Here is a 17,921-nt window from a genome sequence, read left to right on the forward strand (position 1 = left end):
CAGCCAACAACCAGCACAGCGCCTTTACACGCTCCTAGGGGGCGCCGCGAGCGCGTGGACGCGGCATTAACGGCCCCCCCTGAGCATCCAGCGTGTGCACGCTGCAGACCTTGTCTTGCAACACACCCCGTCCCCATGGTTCCGTACATATCCCCTGTTAGTTGCTCCTTGTGCTGCCCCGCTTAGGTGTAGTTGGGGGGGGGGGAGGTAGCGGGGTGAGCGCCAGGCGACTGAGTGCTGGGGGGAGGGGACGGCTGGGCTGGGGTTGAGGGAGGTGAGAAAAGTTCAGTCCGCCTTTGTGAGGCGGGAGCTGCCGGTGGGTGGGGGGGTTTGTTGGTTCAACTTCACGCTGAGGTGCTTTGTTTTTAACTTGCGTTCATCCCGCCTGGCAGAGCTGCCCGTATCTACCCGTATCGTTTCGGTGTAGTGTGTGTGTGGGGGGGAGGGGATCTCCCACGAAACTTTTCCCTTTACGGAAGGCGGGACTGGAACAATACCCGATGTATTGTTTGAACGCAAAGACCTTCGGCACTTCTTTTTTTTCCCCTCCGGGTGCGCTCCCACCGCCGTCGCGTTGGTAGCGCTTTGCTTTCGTGTTTACAGCCGCTGCGAGGGAGAGCAGAGCAAAGAGAGAGCAGCAGCCCGGCGGAGCGAGCACAGCACAGCCCAGCATCGCACCAACCAGCGAGAGCAGCCGGGCGGATTTCATTCACCTTGTTGCTGTTTGCTTCGGGTGATGCCGCTCCTCCCGCCCCGGAGGCCGCCCAGCTGCGGGTTGGCTCCGCTGCTGCGTCCGTAGCCGGGCAGAATCGGAACGCGATACGTGCCAGAGGTGATTCTTCCTCTTTTTTTTTTATAGTCTCGGTCGCCCTACGAGGAGGAAACCGGCGCCAATCTTGGAGGAGGAGGGAAATACGACCGGCTGAGCTTTTCCCTACCTCGGGCTGAACGTGAGTTCAGGTGACGCCGCCGCCGGCCTGCGGCTGGTTCACGGCACGGCCGGCTGCAATCAGTGCCGGAGCCGTTCGCTTTTACCTCTCGAGGACCCTTCAGCCCATTCTATTGACGGGAGAGATTTGTATCCAAAGGAAAATCGGATTAATAGAAACTATGCGGAGCTTGGCGGGGATATCTGGAGACTAACCTGTCTGCACGGCTAATCTTGAAATTGTCTGAAATAAATCCTCCGCACAAGGAAGAGCCGAGATACTTTCAATTAGGATTTTTTTTTTCCCCTTTCTCTTTTCCGTTGGTGCTTTTTTTTTTCCCCACCCCTTTACGCGAGTTTAACCCTTCCACTCCGCGGTTCGCATGGGAGAATGGGACACATGCCGGAAGATGCCCTCCGTATGATGAATATCACAGGGGTAACAGTTGCCGTCATCCTTGCGGTATGAAAGGTGCTGTGGGGATGTGTGCTGCTGGCTGAGATGGATCCATCCTCCCGTGTTGCTGTTAGCAATGTGCCGAAGGATCCGGATTTACTGAAGTACTGACGCCAGTAAAACTTACTCCTTCCCTGTTGAAGGCATTGGATGTGACAGCGCGGAGAAACATGTGTTTCACATTTCTGACTGGTTGTTTTGGTGCAATCAATACTTCCACGAGAAGCATTGACTTCGATGGTAATTCTAATACAGTGAGGCACACGGAGTGCTGCTTTCGGGCTGCATGCAAAGTGAGCAAGAATCAAAGAGTCCTCGGTTCCTGTGAAGTGGGGCTTTCTGTTCCCCCAAAACTCCGGGGTAAAGGCAGCTGGCGATGTTCCCAGCCCACCAAAGAGAGCCTGGCCTCGGGGTGTGGAGTGAGCGATGACCAAAGCGCTGCCAGGAGTGGCAGGCAGTCGGATCGGATGGGGATCAGTGAGGCGGCGATGGTTGGAAGGAAGGTGGATCGTGAAATTATTGCCCGGAGGAATAGCAGGCGAGACGGAATGATGATGAAGTTAAACTTCTGTTTCTTCTTCTGGCGGCGATGGTGGGCGTTTCTGTTGCTACAGCTCCACATGTTGCAAGCGCTGGCACAAGGTAAGGCTAGAGACATTTTTGTTTATAGAAATGCTGCATCTGCCTTCCAAGGGGATGGCAGTTTTGCTCGGGTAAAGATATACCATTTTACTTTGTAGCTGTCAGAGGGAAACTGCACAATTTGCAGCGAGTTGATTTCATGCAGGAACGGTCATTCATTATGCACGATTCTTCCTTATGGAGCAGGGATTTGCAGACTGTATCTGCATGTTTCCCTTTCCTCATCCTCCTATGCTTCCCCTCTCCCCACCACCCACAGAGAATCAATGGCTTATCGGGACCGAATCTGTGTTTGTATTTACTTCGGTCTGTCTGTGTGTTCCTGTGCTTTTTTGTCTCAGGCAGCAGAAGAGTTAACTGCTGCTTGTGTGTGTTTAAAAACACTGTGCACTGAGATAAGTTATTAGGAGAAGGGGACTCATAAATCCGCCTCCTAGAACTAAATCAGGCATGTAAAAGGAATTCTTTAAGCATATGAGTGCTATTCTATGTGAACCTCGGTTCGAGCATTGTTCATTTCTTTTTGGATTGCCAAGTAACATTTACCCGAGACAAAAACTGCAATTGATTCGTATCTGAGCATTTCCACATCAGAGATCCTTGCAGTCAAATGAGTCACTTGTAAACGCAGGGTCAGAGTCGACCAATAGACGTTAAATATCAAATGTCCGTCACTTTGCATGTAAATGCCCTTCTCAAAAAGAAAGAAAGAAAGAAATAGCGCCAAACGTAGCTTAATTCTTAATAATCCTTTGACAGAGCAAGCGATAAATGGCAGGCAGGAGCATTACAGTTGGCTGCGCAAAATACCGTGCTGAACAAACGCTGCTTTCACTTTCTTTGCTGGGCTGAGTTTTATTGCAGCGTGCATTGTGTGGCTGGAGTGGTGCGTGGTACAACGCGGAGCTGGACCGTGTGGGACGAGGGGGTGGTTATTGCAGCGGAAGTTAATACTCCATGAAGGGGAATGGGCTTTGTTTTTTAGTTCTTTGTTGTCGAGTATTTCGTAGGGAACAACGGTGCATTCAGCTTTAATAGCTGGATGGGCTCGGGAGTTGAGGGTTACAGAGCCAAGTCTGCAGTAGTTTTGCCTGCTCAGGCTTTACTGCTGCACCTTTGGAAAGTTTGGAGCCTCAGGATACAGAAGAATTTTAATCCAGTGTTTAAAAATGGACTCCACCCTCAGAAACCTTTTTCAGCGCTTTGTTTATGCTGTCATTGCCATTCCCAAAGTGCTTGTGCTGAGGCCTGCAAGCCCTAACAGGATATTGTTATTCTGAAACAAGGCATACCTGAAATAATTCTCCCCACTATTTACAATACACGTAACTTTTTCCTTTTGATGGTGGTTGATCGATGCCAGCAGGACGCTGAGGTTTGGAAGACAAGCTCAGGTTATTCTTGAAGTATACATTAAAAATGTAGAGAGTTTTCATTTAAGACAGTTTTAAGGGCAAGTTGTTCAGGAAGCAGTGCAGATGTCACATAAAACAGTTTTCTGTGGTCGAGTATGAAGCCAGCAATTGGATCATAAAGTGAGCTGAAACTTTTGTTTGGGCACAAACTATGCTAAAAAATAATCCAGTAGAGTATTGCAGATTGCTGAGCCTTTGTAGTCATATCAGTCCTGTCTCTCTTTAGGAGTTTAGTGGTAGTCATAAACTGTCCTTAAGAAAAGCCCTAATGCCCAGTTGGCTGTATCCATCAGTGAATGAGGTGGGATGGGATGTGAAAAGAGTGAGATGTGTTCTCTCTGAGATACACTGCTGTGGGTAAAGGTGTGGAGTTTAGGAGACGTAACACAATGAATGCAAAAGAAATACCATAAATGCATGCAGGTAGGTCTTTAAAAATGGGTTGACTCGCAAACCCATGTGAAGGTCTTAATGCTCAGTGCTTTTCAAATGCCATATTTATTTCTAAGTTATGGTTCTCTTTGCTCCCTGAGTTCTAATGGGGTCTGAAACATTCATCAATACCAAAATTTAGAGAGAAGATGAGAATTCTTATAGAAGTCCTTCTTGAAAATAGAAATTCTGGTACAATCTCAAGAACTTTGTATTGGATTTGGTGTGATCGTGTGCAGGAAAGAATTCTCTGGCTCCAGTCTTACTGTGTGATAGAGAAAATGAACGTTCTAAACATACAAGCCACAGTTACCTGTGATGAGAAACTCATAATACTATGCTGCAACCAGCTAATGTTTCAGTAACAATTAGTTAAGCATTAAAGTGGTAAGAAAATAGACTCCAATGCAAGTTCTGAATTCTGTGGACATGTTTTAGCTACAGTCATGGAGATGGAGTGTGTTGTTCTCTACAGGTTGTCTGAGTATTCTCTAGACTTGAATGATCACCTTTGTTAAAGCAGATCTAGAGGCAAACAGTAGGTGAAATCACTTGTAAATTCATTTTGCATTTAGATTTTCAGCTTCTCTGTTTTCTCTAGTAGCTGTGTTATATAGTTGGTTATAATGACTTATATGATTGCTTTTTCCTTTTCCAAGTAAATTTAATTATTATGAATCATACGTTGGCTTACTGTACCGAATAACAATTTTTTCCCCAAACTTCAGTACAGTTAGTGCTGTCCTTTGGAGGGTGGAAGAAGCTGATGGATGACCAATGCTATGGCCTGTTCCATAGTGCAGCCCAGATCTGTGCTCCCTCTGCTCTTCTGGGTGCAGGTGTTGCATAGACACCCCTCAGACCGTGTGCGTGTCTCACCCTGGTAAACACTGGTCCATCTGTGAGTGTGAAACGTCAGGACAATTAGTGTCTAAGACTCTGAATACTTCAACATACAGAAGTAAAGAAATGTCTGTTATCTTCTGCCGTGATGCCTTCTTTCTACGGCGTGTTTGTTAAATTTGAGTGTTAGATGCTCGCTAGCCTTAAGTCATTGTGTGTCATCAAATAATGGTGAGGTGCTAATTGATAATCACCATAATTATCAAATTAGAATTTGCTGGGTGATGGGAGAAGTGAGTCATTTCCACACAGTAACTGCTGTGCTTGGGAGAACATTATCCTGCAGTGACCTCCATCCAGCTCAGGGGTCTCATAGGCCTTTGCATGGTCCTGTTGAATACACAGAGCTCTTTGCAGGTTGGAATATTGGTTACATATGAGGCTAACAAACACTGATGGCTACTGCATTATGAAACTTGAACTGAAATGCTGGGCTATTTGTATGAAAATAGGAAAATTCTGCTTATTGAAAGAGATTGGAAGCTGCTGGAAGTTACTCTGTGAGTCTTAATTGATTTAAGTACCTCTCAGTGCCTTCTTTTGTTGAAGAATAAAAGATGGGTAGAAAACATACTCCTGGCTGGATGGCTGTAGTTTGGAATGATTTTGAAAAAGCCAGTTCATAGCTTTAAGTTTCTCCAAAAGGAGATGGTTATCTTCAAATATTAAGAAAGAGAAGCTTGTCTGATTTTTTTTTTTTTCCCCTCATTTTAACTGCAATGGAAGAGTAATCTTTTCATGCCACTTGCTGCAATCTATAATTCAGCATTCTACAAGGACCTGAATGCATATTTAAGGTGGTATTGATATCTGTTATGTTTTGACAGAAGCAGTGATATGGGAGGTAGTAGAAAATGCTGCCAGGGCCCTGCTTTTTGAATTCAAATATCCGATCTTTTACTACTTATAAATATGGGGACTTCTGGAAATGTTTTCAAGGAAATTTCCAGCTGTGTTTGATGTGCAGAGCTGATCAGCTACCTGCATAGAGCAGTTTGTTGGAAGGACAGAGAGGCAATCAATGTGAGCTTGGTATTTGCCATTATAAATTACATGTTGAATGATGCATTTCTAATTCCAGAAGGTTCTGCTATTTATTGGAAATTCAGTCGTGTGTACTGGATTTAGTTGTGTTCCCTTTCTTCAGAACAACATTTAAAATATGGAATAGTTTATTTTTTTTTTTTAAACAGATTACTTCTTTGGGTTTGTAATTATTATAATAATAAATGGATTTGAAGGAGGAGTTACAATCAAGTCTAAAGAGAACTGGAGCAGAGAGAGCAGATTTTTTCTGTGGCAATATCCAACTTTTAACTCTCTCTGCTGTAGTAAATGTGAGTTTGCTTCCTCTGCTTATCTTTGGCTCAAAATTCCTTCCTCTCAATATTTCTCAAAGCCAGTTTAAAGAGATACGTATCTGTCAGCATTTAAAGTGCACCGTTTCAGAGAGTTTCTTGAGTGCGCTGTTACTGTGCAATTAGAGAGGCAGCATGATCGTACACATAGGTTGCTCCAAAAGTAACGCCTCCTATTTATTTCCATGGAAACTGCAACATTTTTTGAAGAACAAAACAATGCAATTTGCTAGAGCAAATTCTCAGCTACAAAACACTATTTTTCACTGTTGTCACCACCATTAGCTCTGCGTTTTTACTACTGATGAACAAAAGCCAACCTACAGAGCTGGAACGAATCAGAGGTAACCTGCTGTGCTGCTGTTGAAACGCACCACCCACCACCTCACTGTGCTCACATCTCCCATTTTGTCTCCATAAACATTCAGAATCAATAAATGTCAGTGGGTGCAGTTTTTTTCCACATTTATTTACACACTTTTGCTCCATTTGCACTTCAGTTTCAGACTCTGCGTTGTCAGGCAGCCCCTCTGCTGCCATCTGTCACATGGCAACAACATGGAACAGAATATTGTCAGGAAGGTTCAACTTCTACTGCTGTATGACTGAAATCCGCCTCAGATGTCGAGGGGCAATATAATAAAACAGGAGGCATTTCTTTTGGAGCAGCCTTAAAATAGTATATATAGGATCTATTCATTCATCACCAGAAGGTACTTAGACCAGGAATGGTGTAGGTACAGAGGGATTGGGGTGGTTTAGTCCCACTCGGAGTTCTGCAGTGTGTCTTTCATGTCACTCAAGATAAAAGAAAGGGAATGGGAGCTCCTTGCTCATGATCTTGGAAGGCTGTTCTGGAAGGCTCTGTTATTTCTGGCTATTTTGAACAACAAAGACAAATACTGACTAATATTTTGAAGATTGTCTGGCTGATTAAATAAACCATAGAAGTTTTAATAAGAAGTCTTATGGTGAGTAATTACGAAGCTATGTGAAGGTCTTGGACTTTTAGATGTCTCAAAGGGAAATGTTTTGTTTTCTGTTCTTAAGGGCACACACCTGCATGTCTTGAAAGCACTATTGATGAAAATAAAATGTTTTCATCCACTAAGCGACTTTGTGTACAGTTTTACCTGAGCATCAGTTCTGAAGGGGCTGCTTTCTTGATTCACCTGGGCCTTTTTGCTGTAACGAGTCTGTGGGCAGACTGAAAGCAATTAGATTCCATGCACATCAAACCCTTGTTTGTGCTGAGTTCACTGCGGAATGAGCTTTTTCAACTCTGTATATGCAGAAGTCCTTTGTATGTATAAACATCTAGTGTATTTAAATAGCTTTTGGTGAACAAATTGATGATTCATTGATCCCTTTGTGGTCTCCAGAGTGGTTTTTCTTCTAGAAACTGTGTCTACTAGAATGATGTTCACCAAGATTTGCTCAGAGATGGAAAATGCCAGAACTGAGGTAGCCTGTACATCTTTAACCCACATTCCTCATGCATGAGCATAACGATTAAGTTTGAATTGATACATAGTGTTTTACTGTCTTACCCTGGTTAGAAGCTAAGAATGCTGCTCACTGATCAGTTTTTCAGTGTTTTGTTTTCTCGTCACTGCTTGGCCCCATCTTTCATTTACTTGAAATGTTTTAAATTCAGCACAAGAAGACTTTTGTATGTTTTAAAGGAAGAACTGTTAGCAGCTATGGCACTGCATTGGATTAGACTACTTATAGTTATTACAGCTGGAAAGCAGGTGGTTAGTGAGTGTTGCTTTATGTGTGTGAGTGACTATGGAGTATTTAGTAGTGAATAGAGGCTCTTCTCTCCATGTGCCTCAGTCAGTCCTTCACTAGCCCTGTAGCTCACGCAGAACAAAAATATCACTCCATGAAAGATTTGTTTCTGATGAAGTTGGGGTCCCTGGGTGTTCCTTCCTGTGGTAATGTTGGTTGTATTACCGAGTAGTTCAGACAACGTCATGATTTTTATTCCCTTATTGTCAGTTTAACTCTGTTAAACTGCAGATATTTTTATGAATGGAAAGCGTAGTGTTATCCCAGTTCATTGGTTATGAATAGGTATGAGGTATATGCAACAGTTTTTCCACTTTATTTATTTATTTTGCACCTAAGTGAAACTTTGAGATAACCTGTGGACATTATCACCTCACCTCCCCAGAATATCCAGTGCATTCTGTAGGGATTAGGTCATGTCGCATTTGCAGCTGGAGTTCAAAGGGTTATGTGGTTGAGAAGGTAAGAACCTTTTATCTTAGCACATGCACTGACTCCCTTAGTTTTCAACTACTATGACTGCTTTTGTAAGATCTGTGTGTTGTTGCTTCTTGGCTTCTAGACCTGCATGTTATTTGCGTATTGTATACTGAATGTTAGTATTTTTAGTCTACTTAGTCACTTTTTCTTCTGCCATTGCTAGAAAAGGCAATGAAGTTGTTGCTATGTAAGACTACATAATAGCCTGTTGCTAATCATGTTTTATCTATAAAATGTCCAGTGTTACACCTTATACCTCACCAGTATCAAAAGTAGGGGCTTTGGAAGGCTAAGCATTTGTAAAGCTGTTTTTGCTCCCTGAGGTAGCTGAAACTGGGCTCACTCATCTATTAGGGACAGTGCAACAGCACTGGTAGGGAATATGTGGCCATGGCATGTGATCCTGGCAGTTATCACTAAGATCAGGGGAAAGTGTGAGAGAACTTTCAGGTATGGACAAAATACACTACCTAATGAAGGAGCATTTGGAGGCTGGTGTTCCTGGAGAGAAAATAGGAAGGTTAGTACTTTACTGGGGTGGTTTAGAGGACTTAAATTTGGATTTCTTTTCTGAAAGACACTTTTAAGGGAATTCCTCCCTTTGTTAGAGGGAAGCTTATAAAGTACTAAAGTTAAGCAATGCAAATATTCCCCTTAATCCCCTTCTATATAAATCCTTGAGACCTATAAAGTGAGAAATGTTTTTCCCTCTGTCTACCTAAGTTGCAAATCTCACAGGTACTACTTTTTAACATTCGTATCTAACATGCAGATTCAGCAGGTAAAAATGATGATAGCGGCTCCAACTGATAAAAATTAAGCCTTTAACATTTTACTCTATGTAAAATGTGGGAGTGGATTGTACAATGTTATGGTATGTCACAGTGTTCAGATAAGTTGTGAAGTGTCATTCTTGATAAATGATAAAGCATTTGTGGTTTTTAGGCAGGTAACTTGAATCTTTAATCCTGTTTTTCACATTTCCACACTCTGTTGCAGCAGTCTGAAGAGAAAGTTGATTCTGGTAGATAAATCATTATCCCTTAGGACTCTTTAAACCACTTTATGGTCTTTCAAGCAATAAGCTGTATATTTTTTTTTTAAAATAAACTCCTAGGTCTAACAAGTTATCTAGAAAATAATTTGTTAGGTATAGCACTCTTGGACTAGAAAGTAGAGACTAATGATGCATAACTCCAGTACATGTTGCTAAAGTGGTCTCACGTTGGTTCCAGGATGAAACCGAGTTTGTAGCTCCTTACTATGCAGAAATCAGAAGATCTGATAGACCCTACTTCCATCCTCAAATTCATGCTTATCTAAATGTATATGTTGTGGCTTTGACAAGTGCTTTTGGCATTGAGTTCATAGGAAATTTGGTCAGTAGCCTCCTGAGAATGCTACTAAGAATGTAATGAAGTTACAACTTGATTGTGCCTAACATCTGGACATACAGAAGAAGATGCATTTTATTATACTGTTTGCTCAACCACCATCTTTGTCTAATGCAGCAGTCATTGTTACCTTTCTTGCACACCAAAGAACTTTCTTTATTTCTTATCACTTAGTTGTGAGGAAGTGCGGAGGACATTCATGACTAAGTACTTCTTAAATAACTAGATGGTATGCAGTGATCAGAAACAAAATATGTGGCACTATGCCATGCCTGCAATTGAAAGATTATTTATTTATTGTTACGTGGAACAAAGGGAAAGGGATGCACTGCTGCAGTATTGAAATGAGTAGGGGAAGGGAAGGGAATTAGCTAATGATCTCTGTAAAAGTGTGCATGGATTATTTTGGTTTTAGGTTCTTGTGAATCTGTGCATGTAGAGGTGCCAGTGACTTTTTTTGCTGACTGTTTGGGACTATTTGCTTCCTTCATCACCAAGAGATTGGCTGATTCTAACCATTCACACTAATGCTGTTTTGATAATGTGCTGGAAACAATACTACCCAGGTTGATGAGGACTGTCTAATTCTTCATGTGTGTGCCTACCTGTGTGTCTCACTGCTGTCCTGTTTTGTACTGTTGTCTCTCCTGGAAATACTGTGCAAGACTCAGTACTTCAAACTGCTCCTCAGAGGTCTGTGTCGTCTTCTATTGAAAAGAACTCTTGTTTTATGTAATAACTTCCTGACATTTGTAGACTGAGAGAAAGTGTTTCCTATTCACAGAGCCTAATTGTGCTATTGTTAGTTATCCATACAACGGGGCTGAAAAAATTCTGCCTCAAAGCATTTTTGTGCATGGAAATGGGGTACTAGGTGTACAATTTTGCCTTAATTCAACAAGAAAAGTAGGCGTATTAGTATCTAATATCTTTATTATTCTATTCTATTGAGCATAGAAGCATGTCAGGCTGTAAAGTTTTAAATGCTGGTAAATTCAGTGTTACATTTACTGTGTTTATCATGATTAAAATACGATGCCATGTCAGTCCCATTCAAGTTTCTTACACATATAATTCTCATCTTCTATATTCTGAATTTAACTATGTCTTCTACTCCCCAAGACTTGAACACCTGGTTAGAGCACGCTGTTGCCAATAAAAGTCAGCAAAGTTAATTGTTGTGCTTAGAAAATTTGAAGACTGCAAATCTTATTAATTGTGCTACAGAAATTCAGGTGAGATCTAAAACTAATTGTCAAATTCCTGGTGTTTTACTATTAAAAATGAACCAAAAGCCTAGTGCCAAGTAGGTAGTGAGAAAATGTAATATGGCTCTGCAGTTGGACATCCTATTCTCATGAGCAGAGATGAATACCTTTTATCTGTAACAATGCAGAATGGAGGCTTGATGCCTGCAAAATAGCTTTCACCAACAAACATGTTATCACTTTCAGCCTAAATGCTCTTTGACTGAATAGAGATAAAACACTTTTTTCAAATTTTTTAATGCATTTGACATCATTCTGAATACATCTATTTTAATATTTCCTTTCTGTAGGCAATTTCCTCTGTAATTTGGCAGTCAGTGAGGAGAGACACAAACACAAGTAAGACAAACTTCACTGTGAAACTAAAAACTGGCAGCAGAGGAAGCTTTTGGCAGATAGAGCTTTTAACATTACTTCAGGTATAATTTCATCTTCCCCTAAGTGACTGAGACCAAAAGAGCTTGGTGTAATCATGATAGTCTTTGGTCTAGGTTCTACTCTTGCTGAGGTATAACTAAGTAGGATTGTATTTTCATTGTCCTTTAAATTCTTAGTTTCATTGTGATAGTTATTAAATGAAGGATATCCTTTGGAGAGTAAGTAGGAGTTAGTTTTCTATACTTAGAAATGGCAAAATACAAAAGCTCTCACCTATTGATAAGTAGAATAACAAAGGGAAGTGATTTATAAGTCTGAATTGGTGGCAGATCAATTAGTAGACAATATTTCTAATCTTTTCATTTTACTCTGTCTCAGCTTTATCACTGTTAGTGTAGTCCTAAGATAGGGAAGAACCTCTCCACTAGGGTGTATTCTGGTCTCAGCTGAAGTTCTATGTGCAGTTTTGCATCCATCGTTGTCATACATAGCTGGGTGGTAACTGAGCTTCTCTTGATCACGTGGCTGACTTGGGAAGCACAGGAGTAACTGTCAGCTTGTGCAGTCCAGCCAGAAAAACTTTTTAGGTTAAGAAAGGATTAGTGTATGGGAGCTGTTGAGTTATGGCCTGAACCACTGATTGACCACCTGGGATAAGGACTTGCTTAGCGGTGGGAGCACAGGTGAAGGCAATTCCGCTGAGTGCTAGAAAGGGGTGGAGCCTGGTTGCACCCCTCTTAGACCTCAATTAAGGGCTGACTGCCACTGGGGAAGGATCTCTAGTTGGAGATCTCCCTGGTGGGTTTGTCCCTGTGAACCTGGATCTTCAGAGATGGGTGAGCACCTTTCCTTTCCCTATGTAACACTGTTCCATTCACACCATTCCCTTTATTATTACTCCTCCTGTATTTCTATTCCACCACATTGATCTTTCTGATTGTTACAATCAGTGGTGCATTTTATTATTTTATAGCTGCTCTGGCAGTTTATACAAACGAGGTCAATTTGTTTGTATTGTAAATATAAAAAAGTAAAGTGGTGAGTAATCTTGGATTTTCATTCTTCCGTGTGAACAAATGTCTGTTTTCTTACAAGAGCTTTTAGCATTCTAAATAACCTTCTGTAGAGCTGTTCAACTTTCTAACTACTGATAAGCCAACTTTTGTGCAAACGTTCACTGCAGTGGAGGGTTAGCTGTCACTTTCATTAGAATTAATGGCATAGCTGCTCATGCTTACTTGAAATTCACTGCAGCATGAAAGTGAATAGGTGTTGGTGCTTTGGTAAACCATGGCACATTGCACATTTTTTATAACCTATTAGCCAGTGTTGGTGTTGGGCTTGTGCAGTGCATCTGGTTGTCGCTTCCACTTGAATGTTGAATTTAATTAACATCCAAATCAGTGTGTTTACTAGAAGAGTTCTGTTTAAACCATTAACATGTGTCAAAGGCTGCGGGTATTGCGTTACTTGTGAAAGAAAGAAAATGTTTGCCACTATTGTATTGCAAGGCATCATACAGTGCTGTTCCAGGAACTTGACTGCCTTGACTGAAAGACCTCCCAAAACCAATATGGGAGATGCCAGATATGGATTTCCTCTACTTCAGTCAAATCTTACATCCCACGTGAAAGGCAGATTCAATTTCATGCGTATTTGCAGCTCTCGGTTACTTTTCCAGGTATCCAAGCCTGAGCTGCCTTGAGATTCTGGAAAAGTTGCTACATGCTGAATAAACTGTGTTCATGCTTGGTTGGTCAGATGCTGTGAGGCAAATAAAACACAAGACAGAGCTATTCAGAGCTCATGTAATAAGTCTGCAAGTAGAATGTACTGTGTGCATGAAGAGCTGTCCATTGTGATTGATACACCGAAATCTTTAGTCCTCAGCATGTTTCAGCCCTGTGAAGCCCTCTTCTTGTTTCTTGCAAGAATTTCTTTTATTTTGGTTAATTTTGCAGTCAAAGTATCACTTCTGCATAGAAAAAGGTTTGAAATTAATGTATTAATATATTATTTTTTATTTCATTATATTTTCCAAAATAGGGTTTAAGTGACTCTGCCCTGTTTTTAGTCATTCTTCTTTAACAGGTGACTTCAGCATATCTGAAAGAATGTTTTGTGTCATTTGGCGTTCAGTTAAATAGCTGTGCTCTTGCAGGTTTTTTTTGGCTATGTGACAGTTCAAAACTATAGCTCTCAGCATGGAGTGTAAGATGGAAAACACTGTCCTAATAATAATTTCCACCCTCAATTCCTTCTCCCCTACTCAACTGCCTTCACTTGATTATCTAAATTCTGCTGACAGGAACAATGTAGTGATAAAGAAAGAGGGGGGTGGAGGGGGGGGGGAAGAGAAATGGAAGTAAAGTACAGAAAAAGTAAGAATATCTTACCTACATCAACTGAATCCAACTGACAACATCTGTTATTGAAAATGGATGTAGTTTGGAGGTCTCCTCCTTTCTTTAGCAAGGTTTATTTGTTCCCATTTCATATAAAGTTATCAGAAGATCTTAAGATGACCTTTGATATTTAAGTTGAATTGTTAATTTTATGAAGTGTTTAAATTTTAAACACCTCATCCTGCTACGTATAATAAATACATATTCTGTACACCTTTCAGACTTCTCCTGCAGCCTGTATATATATTTTTAGCAGTAGTGAAAAACTGGAATATATTTTAAGCACTTTAGCTTCACATTTTGCTCACGGTTGTTCCTATTGTGCAAACGTATTTCTCCTTTCTAACCTTTTATTTGTCTAAAACTATATGAAAACAATGATACTGAAATAATTATCTAGAAAGTTTTTCACCTTAATAAATCTTAAGATGATATTTTTAATCTAAATGACAAACAAAAGGTTGCACTCCTTTTGGTTCAGATGGGGACATTAATATCAATATGTTGTGTTATACGTCCTGTTGCAATTTACTTTGGGGGTATCAAATTAATTTTTGTGATTTAATTATATATGCTGCCAGATTTCACATTTCTAAGCATAACTTGTATTTTTGCATCAATATAGTTTCATTTTCTACCTGGTATATTGACAGAGAAACTATCTGGAATTGTGCGGTCTTAAGTGGAGATTGCAGATCTCATCAATCTGCATTGTGAAATGTAATAACGTTGGAGTTCAAAACACTTGGGGTTATTCAATTACTAGCTGTGCTTTTCCATAGCTCTGTGTGTAGTAGTTCTGTCGGAAACAAAGCGTTCAGATCTTTCAGATGTATCATTTTTGAAGGAACAGCTGAAGGCAACAGGTTTCAAGCTCCAAGAGCCTTAATAAAGGGTGAACAATTACCACTATCGGTCATTCATTAAGCGTGCTATTAAATTTGTAGGTAAAAAATGAAGTGCATTAGTCCATCTTTGTGTGGCACAAAAGAGGTGTTAGATTTTTTTCCTTATACAGAGCATGTCTCCTGTATCTTAGACCTTGTTCTGTTCTACAGCTAATTACAGCAAATCCTTTTAATAGGAGGAAACTAATGACCATCTGAACTAATGCCTTAAAATGGAAGGTTAAGGTTTTCATGGCTGGGTTCAACATGAGAACTGATGTGATTTTACAAATAAAACAATGTGTATAAGAGTAGTTGATGTAAATTTAGCTAGTATTCAGTGAAGCTTACATACTGAAAAGGATTCTCTGAAATGGTGGTTTTTAGTTAATGTTTTGAAAGTTTCTATGCCACTTTTATGTTGATAGTATAACATCACTATTAGTTTTGCTCTATGCTTTTGAAAGCTTCAGTTGTACTGGACAGTTTGAAAACTTTTCCAGCAGAGTAATTAACACACGCTGTAGGGGTAACTGATAAGTGTTATTGAAGTTACACAGATTAATCCCAATGAAGTTCTTTAATGTCATTTTGTAAATTGCACTCTTCTTCTTAATGTCAGTCTGATCTAATTTTTTCTTTTTTTTTTTGCACAGAAGCAAATGTGTTTCTTTTTGTGTGAAAAAGGATGGATGTGCTTCGGCAGGTTTTAGGAATGGAGAAATTACTCTGTCCACTCAGGCTGGTAATGGGATGTAATGCCCTTCAGAGGCAAAAAGTCCATTTATATGTAAGACTTTTGTGATGCAAATACTTCTCTTTTGGGATATGTAGCTTTTAGGGCCACTCATAATAAAGCCAAGGAGCCCTGAATTTTATTTTTGATTAATATATAGGCATGTATTTTTTCAAAAGGATTCAATTGAGCTTTATTTACTTAAAAGAATAAACGGGATTGGGTTGTTGAGAAGATCAAAAGCAGGAAAGGAATAATAAATAGAAGTTGTGTTGGAACCAGGGAAAGTCAAGACACGAGACTGTATCACTGTATCTTCATGTGTACTGCTAAATAATATATGACTTTATTTTGATGGATGTTGCTTAACAAGGTACGCACAGCAGTTTGATAGCTCACAAGGTTAATGTGAGATAGGTAATAAAATTAGGTTTTCTTCTTTTCTGGTCCAAAGTTGTAAATGTAGTTGTTTAGGTATTGTGTTCTTTTTCTCACTGCTTGTTTGTTTTTGTACCCAGTGGAAGGATTTCTATTAGCAGAAGGGATTTTCTCTGTGGGAGACAACAGGGCTGCTGCATAAACGACTTTTTCCTCACTGGAAGATGATGAATCTTTCTGGAGTTCTTACGTATGAATTCCCAACACTGTCCTTGTGGGCAGAGAGTAGAATAAATATCTCAGGAATTGTAAGTTACAAGAAGAAGAAATATATAAGTTGGAGAAGGAAAAAAAAAAAAAAAGGAGAACTGCCAAAGTGCTTCTGTAGAGGGTTTTGTAAGAGGAACAGTCTCTGGGCACTCCAAAGAAGTAGAGCTGTGCAGTAATTATGAAGGCTCTGCCATTCTTCCCTTCCTACCTTTCAGTGTCCCAGTTACTTTAGCCTGTTTATCAAAGTGAATATCTAATCTTTGAGTCTACTTGTAAACCACAAGTTCCTTTGTGTCAAACGACTGGTGTTGTGGTACTCAAGTATGGCACATTCCATCACTCTTACGAAGAGTATAAATTTAACAAATGCCTAGTCCAGGCTACCCTCTGATCTGCATTGGTTTTAAGAATGGAGGTAGGTAGAAGAGTTTTATTTGGCCACTGTCATTAGAGTGGGAGATGAATCCTTAGTTGTTTATCTTTTTTAATGTTCTAATGACTACTTGATCTTCTTGGGTCCTGCTTCTCTTCATTACATCATCATCAGAATTGTGAAGTTCTAGACAAATAACCTCTGTTAATTTAAGTCACAAATGTCTTCAGGTGTTGGTGAAGCCAATGATACTGCATTGATGTTGCAAGTATTAAATTGCTCAGGAATTTTTTATTTATGGTCTTCGAAAACAAAAGAATTCTTCTTTTTTCCTTCTCAGACACTGACTTAAACAGGGCTGTCAGTTTGAGTTTGGTTTGCAATAGCATATATATGGCATGGAAGTCAACAGGTGATAATAACTTGGAAGCATACAGTGCCAGTTTTAATAGCTTCTTTTCACAGCAGATTTGTGCTTGTTGCTGCAGGGCACAGGTTATCCAGTAACAAGGAAAATATAGCAATGTCCATTGTTTGCTTGATTATCTCTTTAACTTTTGGAGCTGGCAACTGCTTCAAGTGTCTTCCTGATACTGATTGCTTATTATAGTGAGGTTCCTCTTATGTCTTCATCCCAGATTCTTTTGTAATATGTTGTCTCCTTTCACTTTCAAGTACTTTAAACCATTATTTAAAAATGTAACAATTATAGATAAAATAAATGGCCTGCACTATTTAACACGAGCAAAATGAAATATTTATTATGTTGTAGACTTATGCTGAGCAGTAACAATATTAATAGGGATTTAAAAATTTAATATTACTAACTGCATAAAAAGGATGTTGGGAAGAATATGAAAAATAATAATTTTTTAATATGCATTCAGTTGAACATTTTTCTGTTTCTACTTCAGGAAGTTCTTGCCAGAAAACTAAATATTTATAGGAATAAAAATCTTGATTACTAAATGGTAGTTTTTTTAGGCCAGTATTTAAGTAGTAATTTTCGTAATTATGTATGTGGAAAATAGCTGGATGGAGGAAAAACGAAATTCGATTTAATTATAGTTTGATCAGATTTCTTTATTTTAGAATTTAGAAAATCACACTTGATAAATTATTTCAGCTATGCTTGTAAGTTACTGTGTGCTCTCTTGGCTCCTGGTTCTGCCATGTTATCAGGGGAGGAATGTTTTCTTTTTGTTCTGGGTTGCTCAGGAGGCAATGAAGAATGTGAATGATGAGTACTGAATCTTTCTATCTGTATCCTTATGCGTAGCTGCTTCCTAGGATTTGAGTGTTTCAAATTCCCCAGCACCACAGAACAGGCAGTTCTGGGCTTTGTTATATGATGAGATGTAGGATAGCTTTGCTTCCTTATGGAAGCAAGGTCAAATGTCAACTGTTGCTTGTCATTGCAATC

General features: G+C 40.0%; 1 protein-coding gene across 2 annotated transcripts in view; it reads left to right on the forward strand.

Annotated features, from left to right (window-relative positions):
• The first annotated feature begins 292 nt into the window (after positions 1 to 292).
• The window catches only part of SDK1 (sidekick cell adhesion molecule 1), a 358,865-nt gene continuing 341,236 nt past the window's right edge, over positions 293 to 17,921 (forward strand). For both annotated transcript variants that reach the window (XM_015876860.3, XM_015876861.3), the window contains exon 1: positions 293 to 2,027. In XM_015876860.3, the coding sequence (XP_015732346.2) occupies positions 1,556 to 2,027 (472 nt within the window). In that variant the 5' untranslated portion in view covers positions 293 to 1,555. The remainder of the gene's footprint in view (positions 2,028 to 17,921) is intronic.

This window comes from Coturnix japonica, chromosome 13 (assembly GCF_054131305.1).
Source record: "Coturnix japonica strain WE chromosome 13, WE-NBRP24, whole genome shotgun sequence".
In the NCBI taxonomy this organism is placed as follows: Eukaryota; Metazoa; Chordata; class Aves; order Galliformes; family Phasianidae; genus Coturnix; species Coturnix japonica.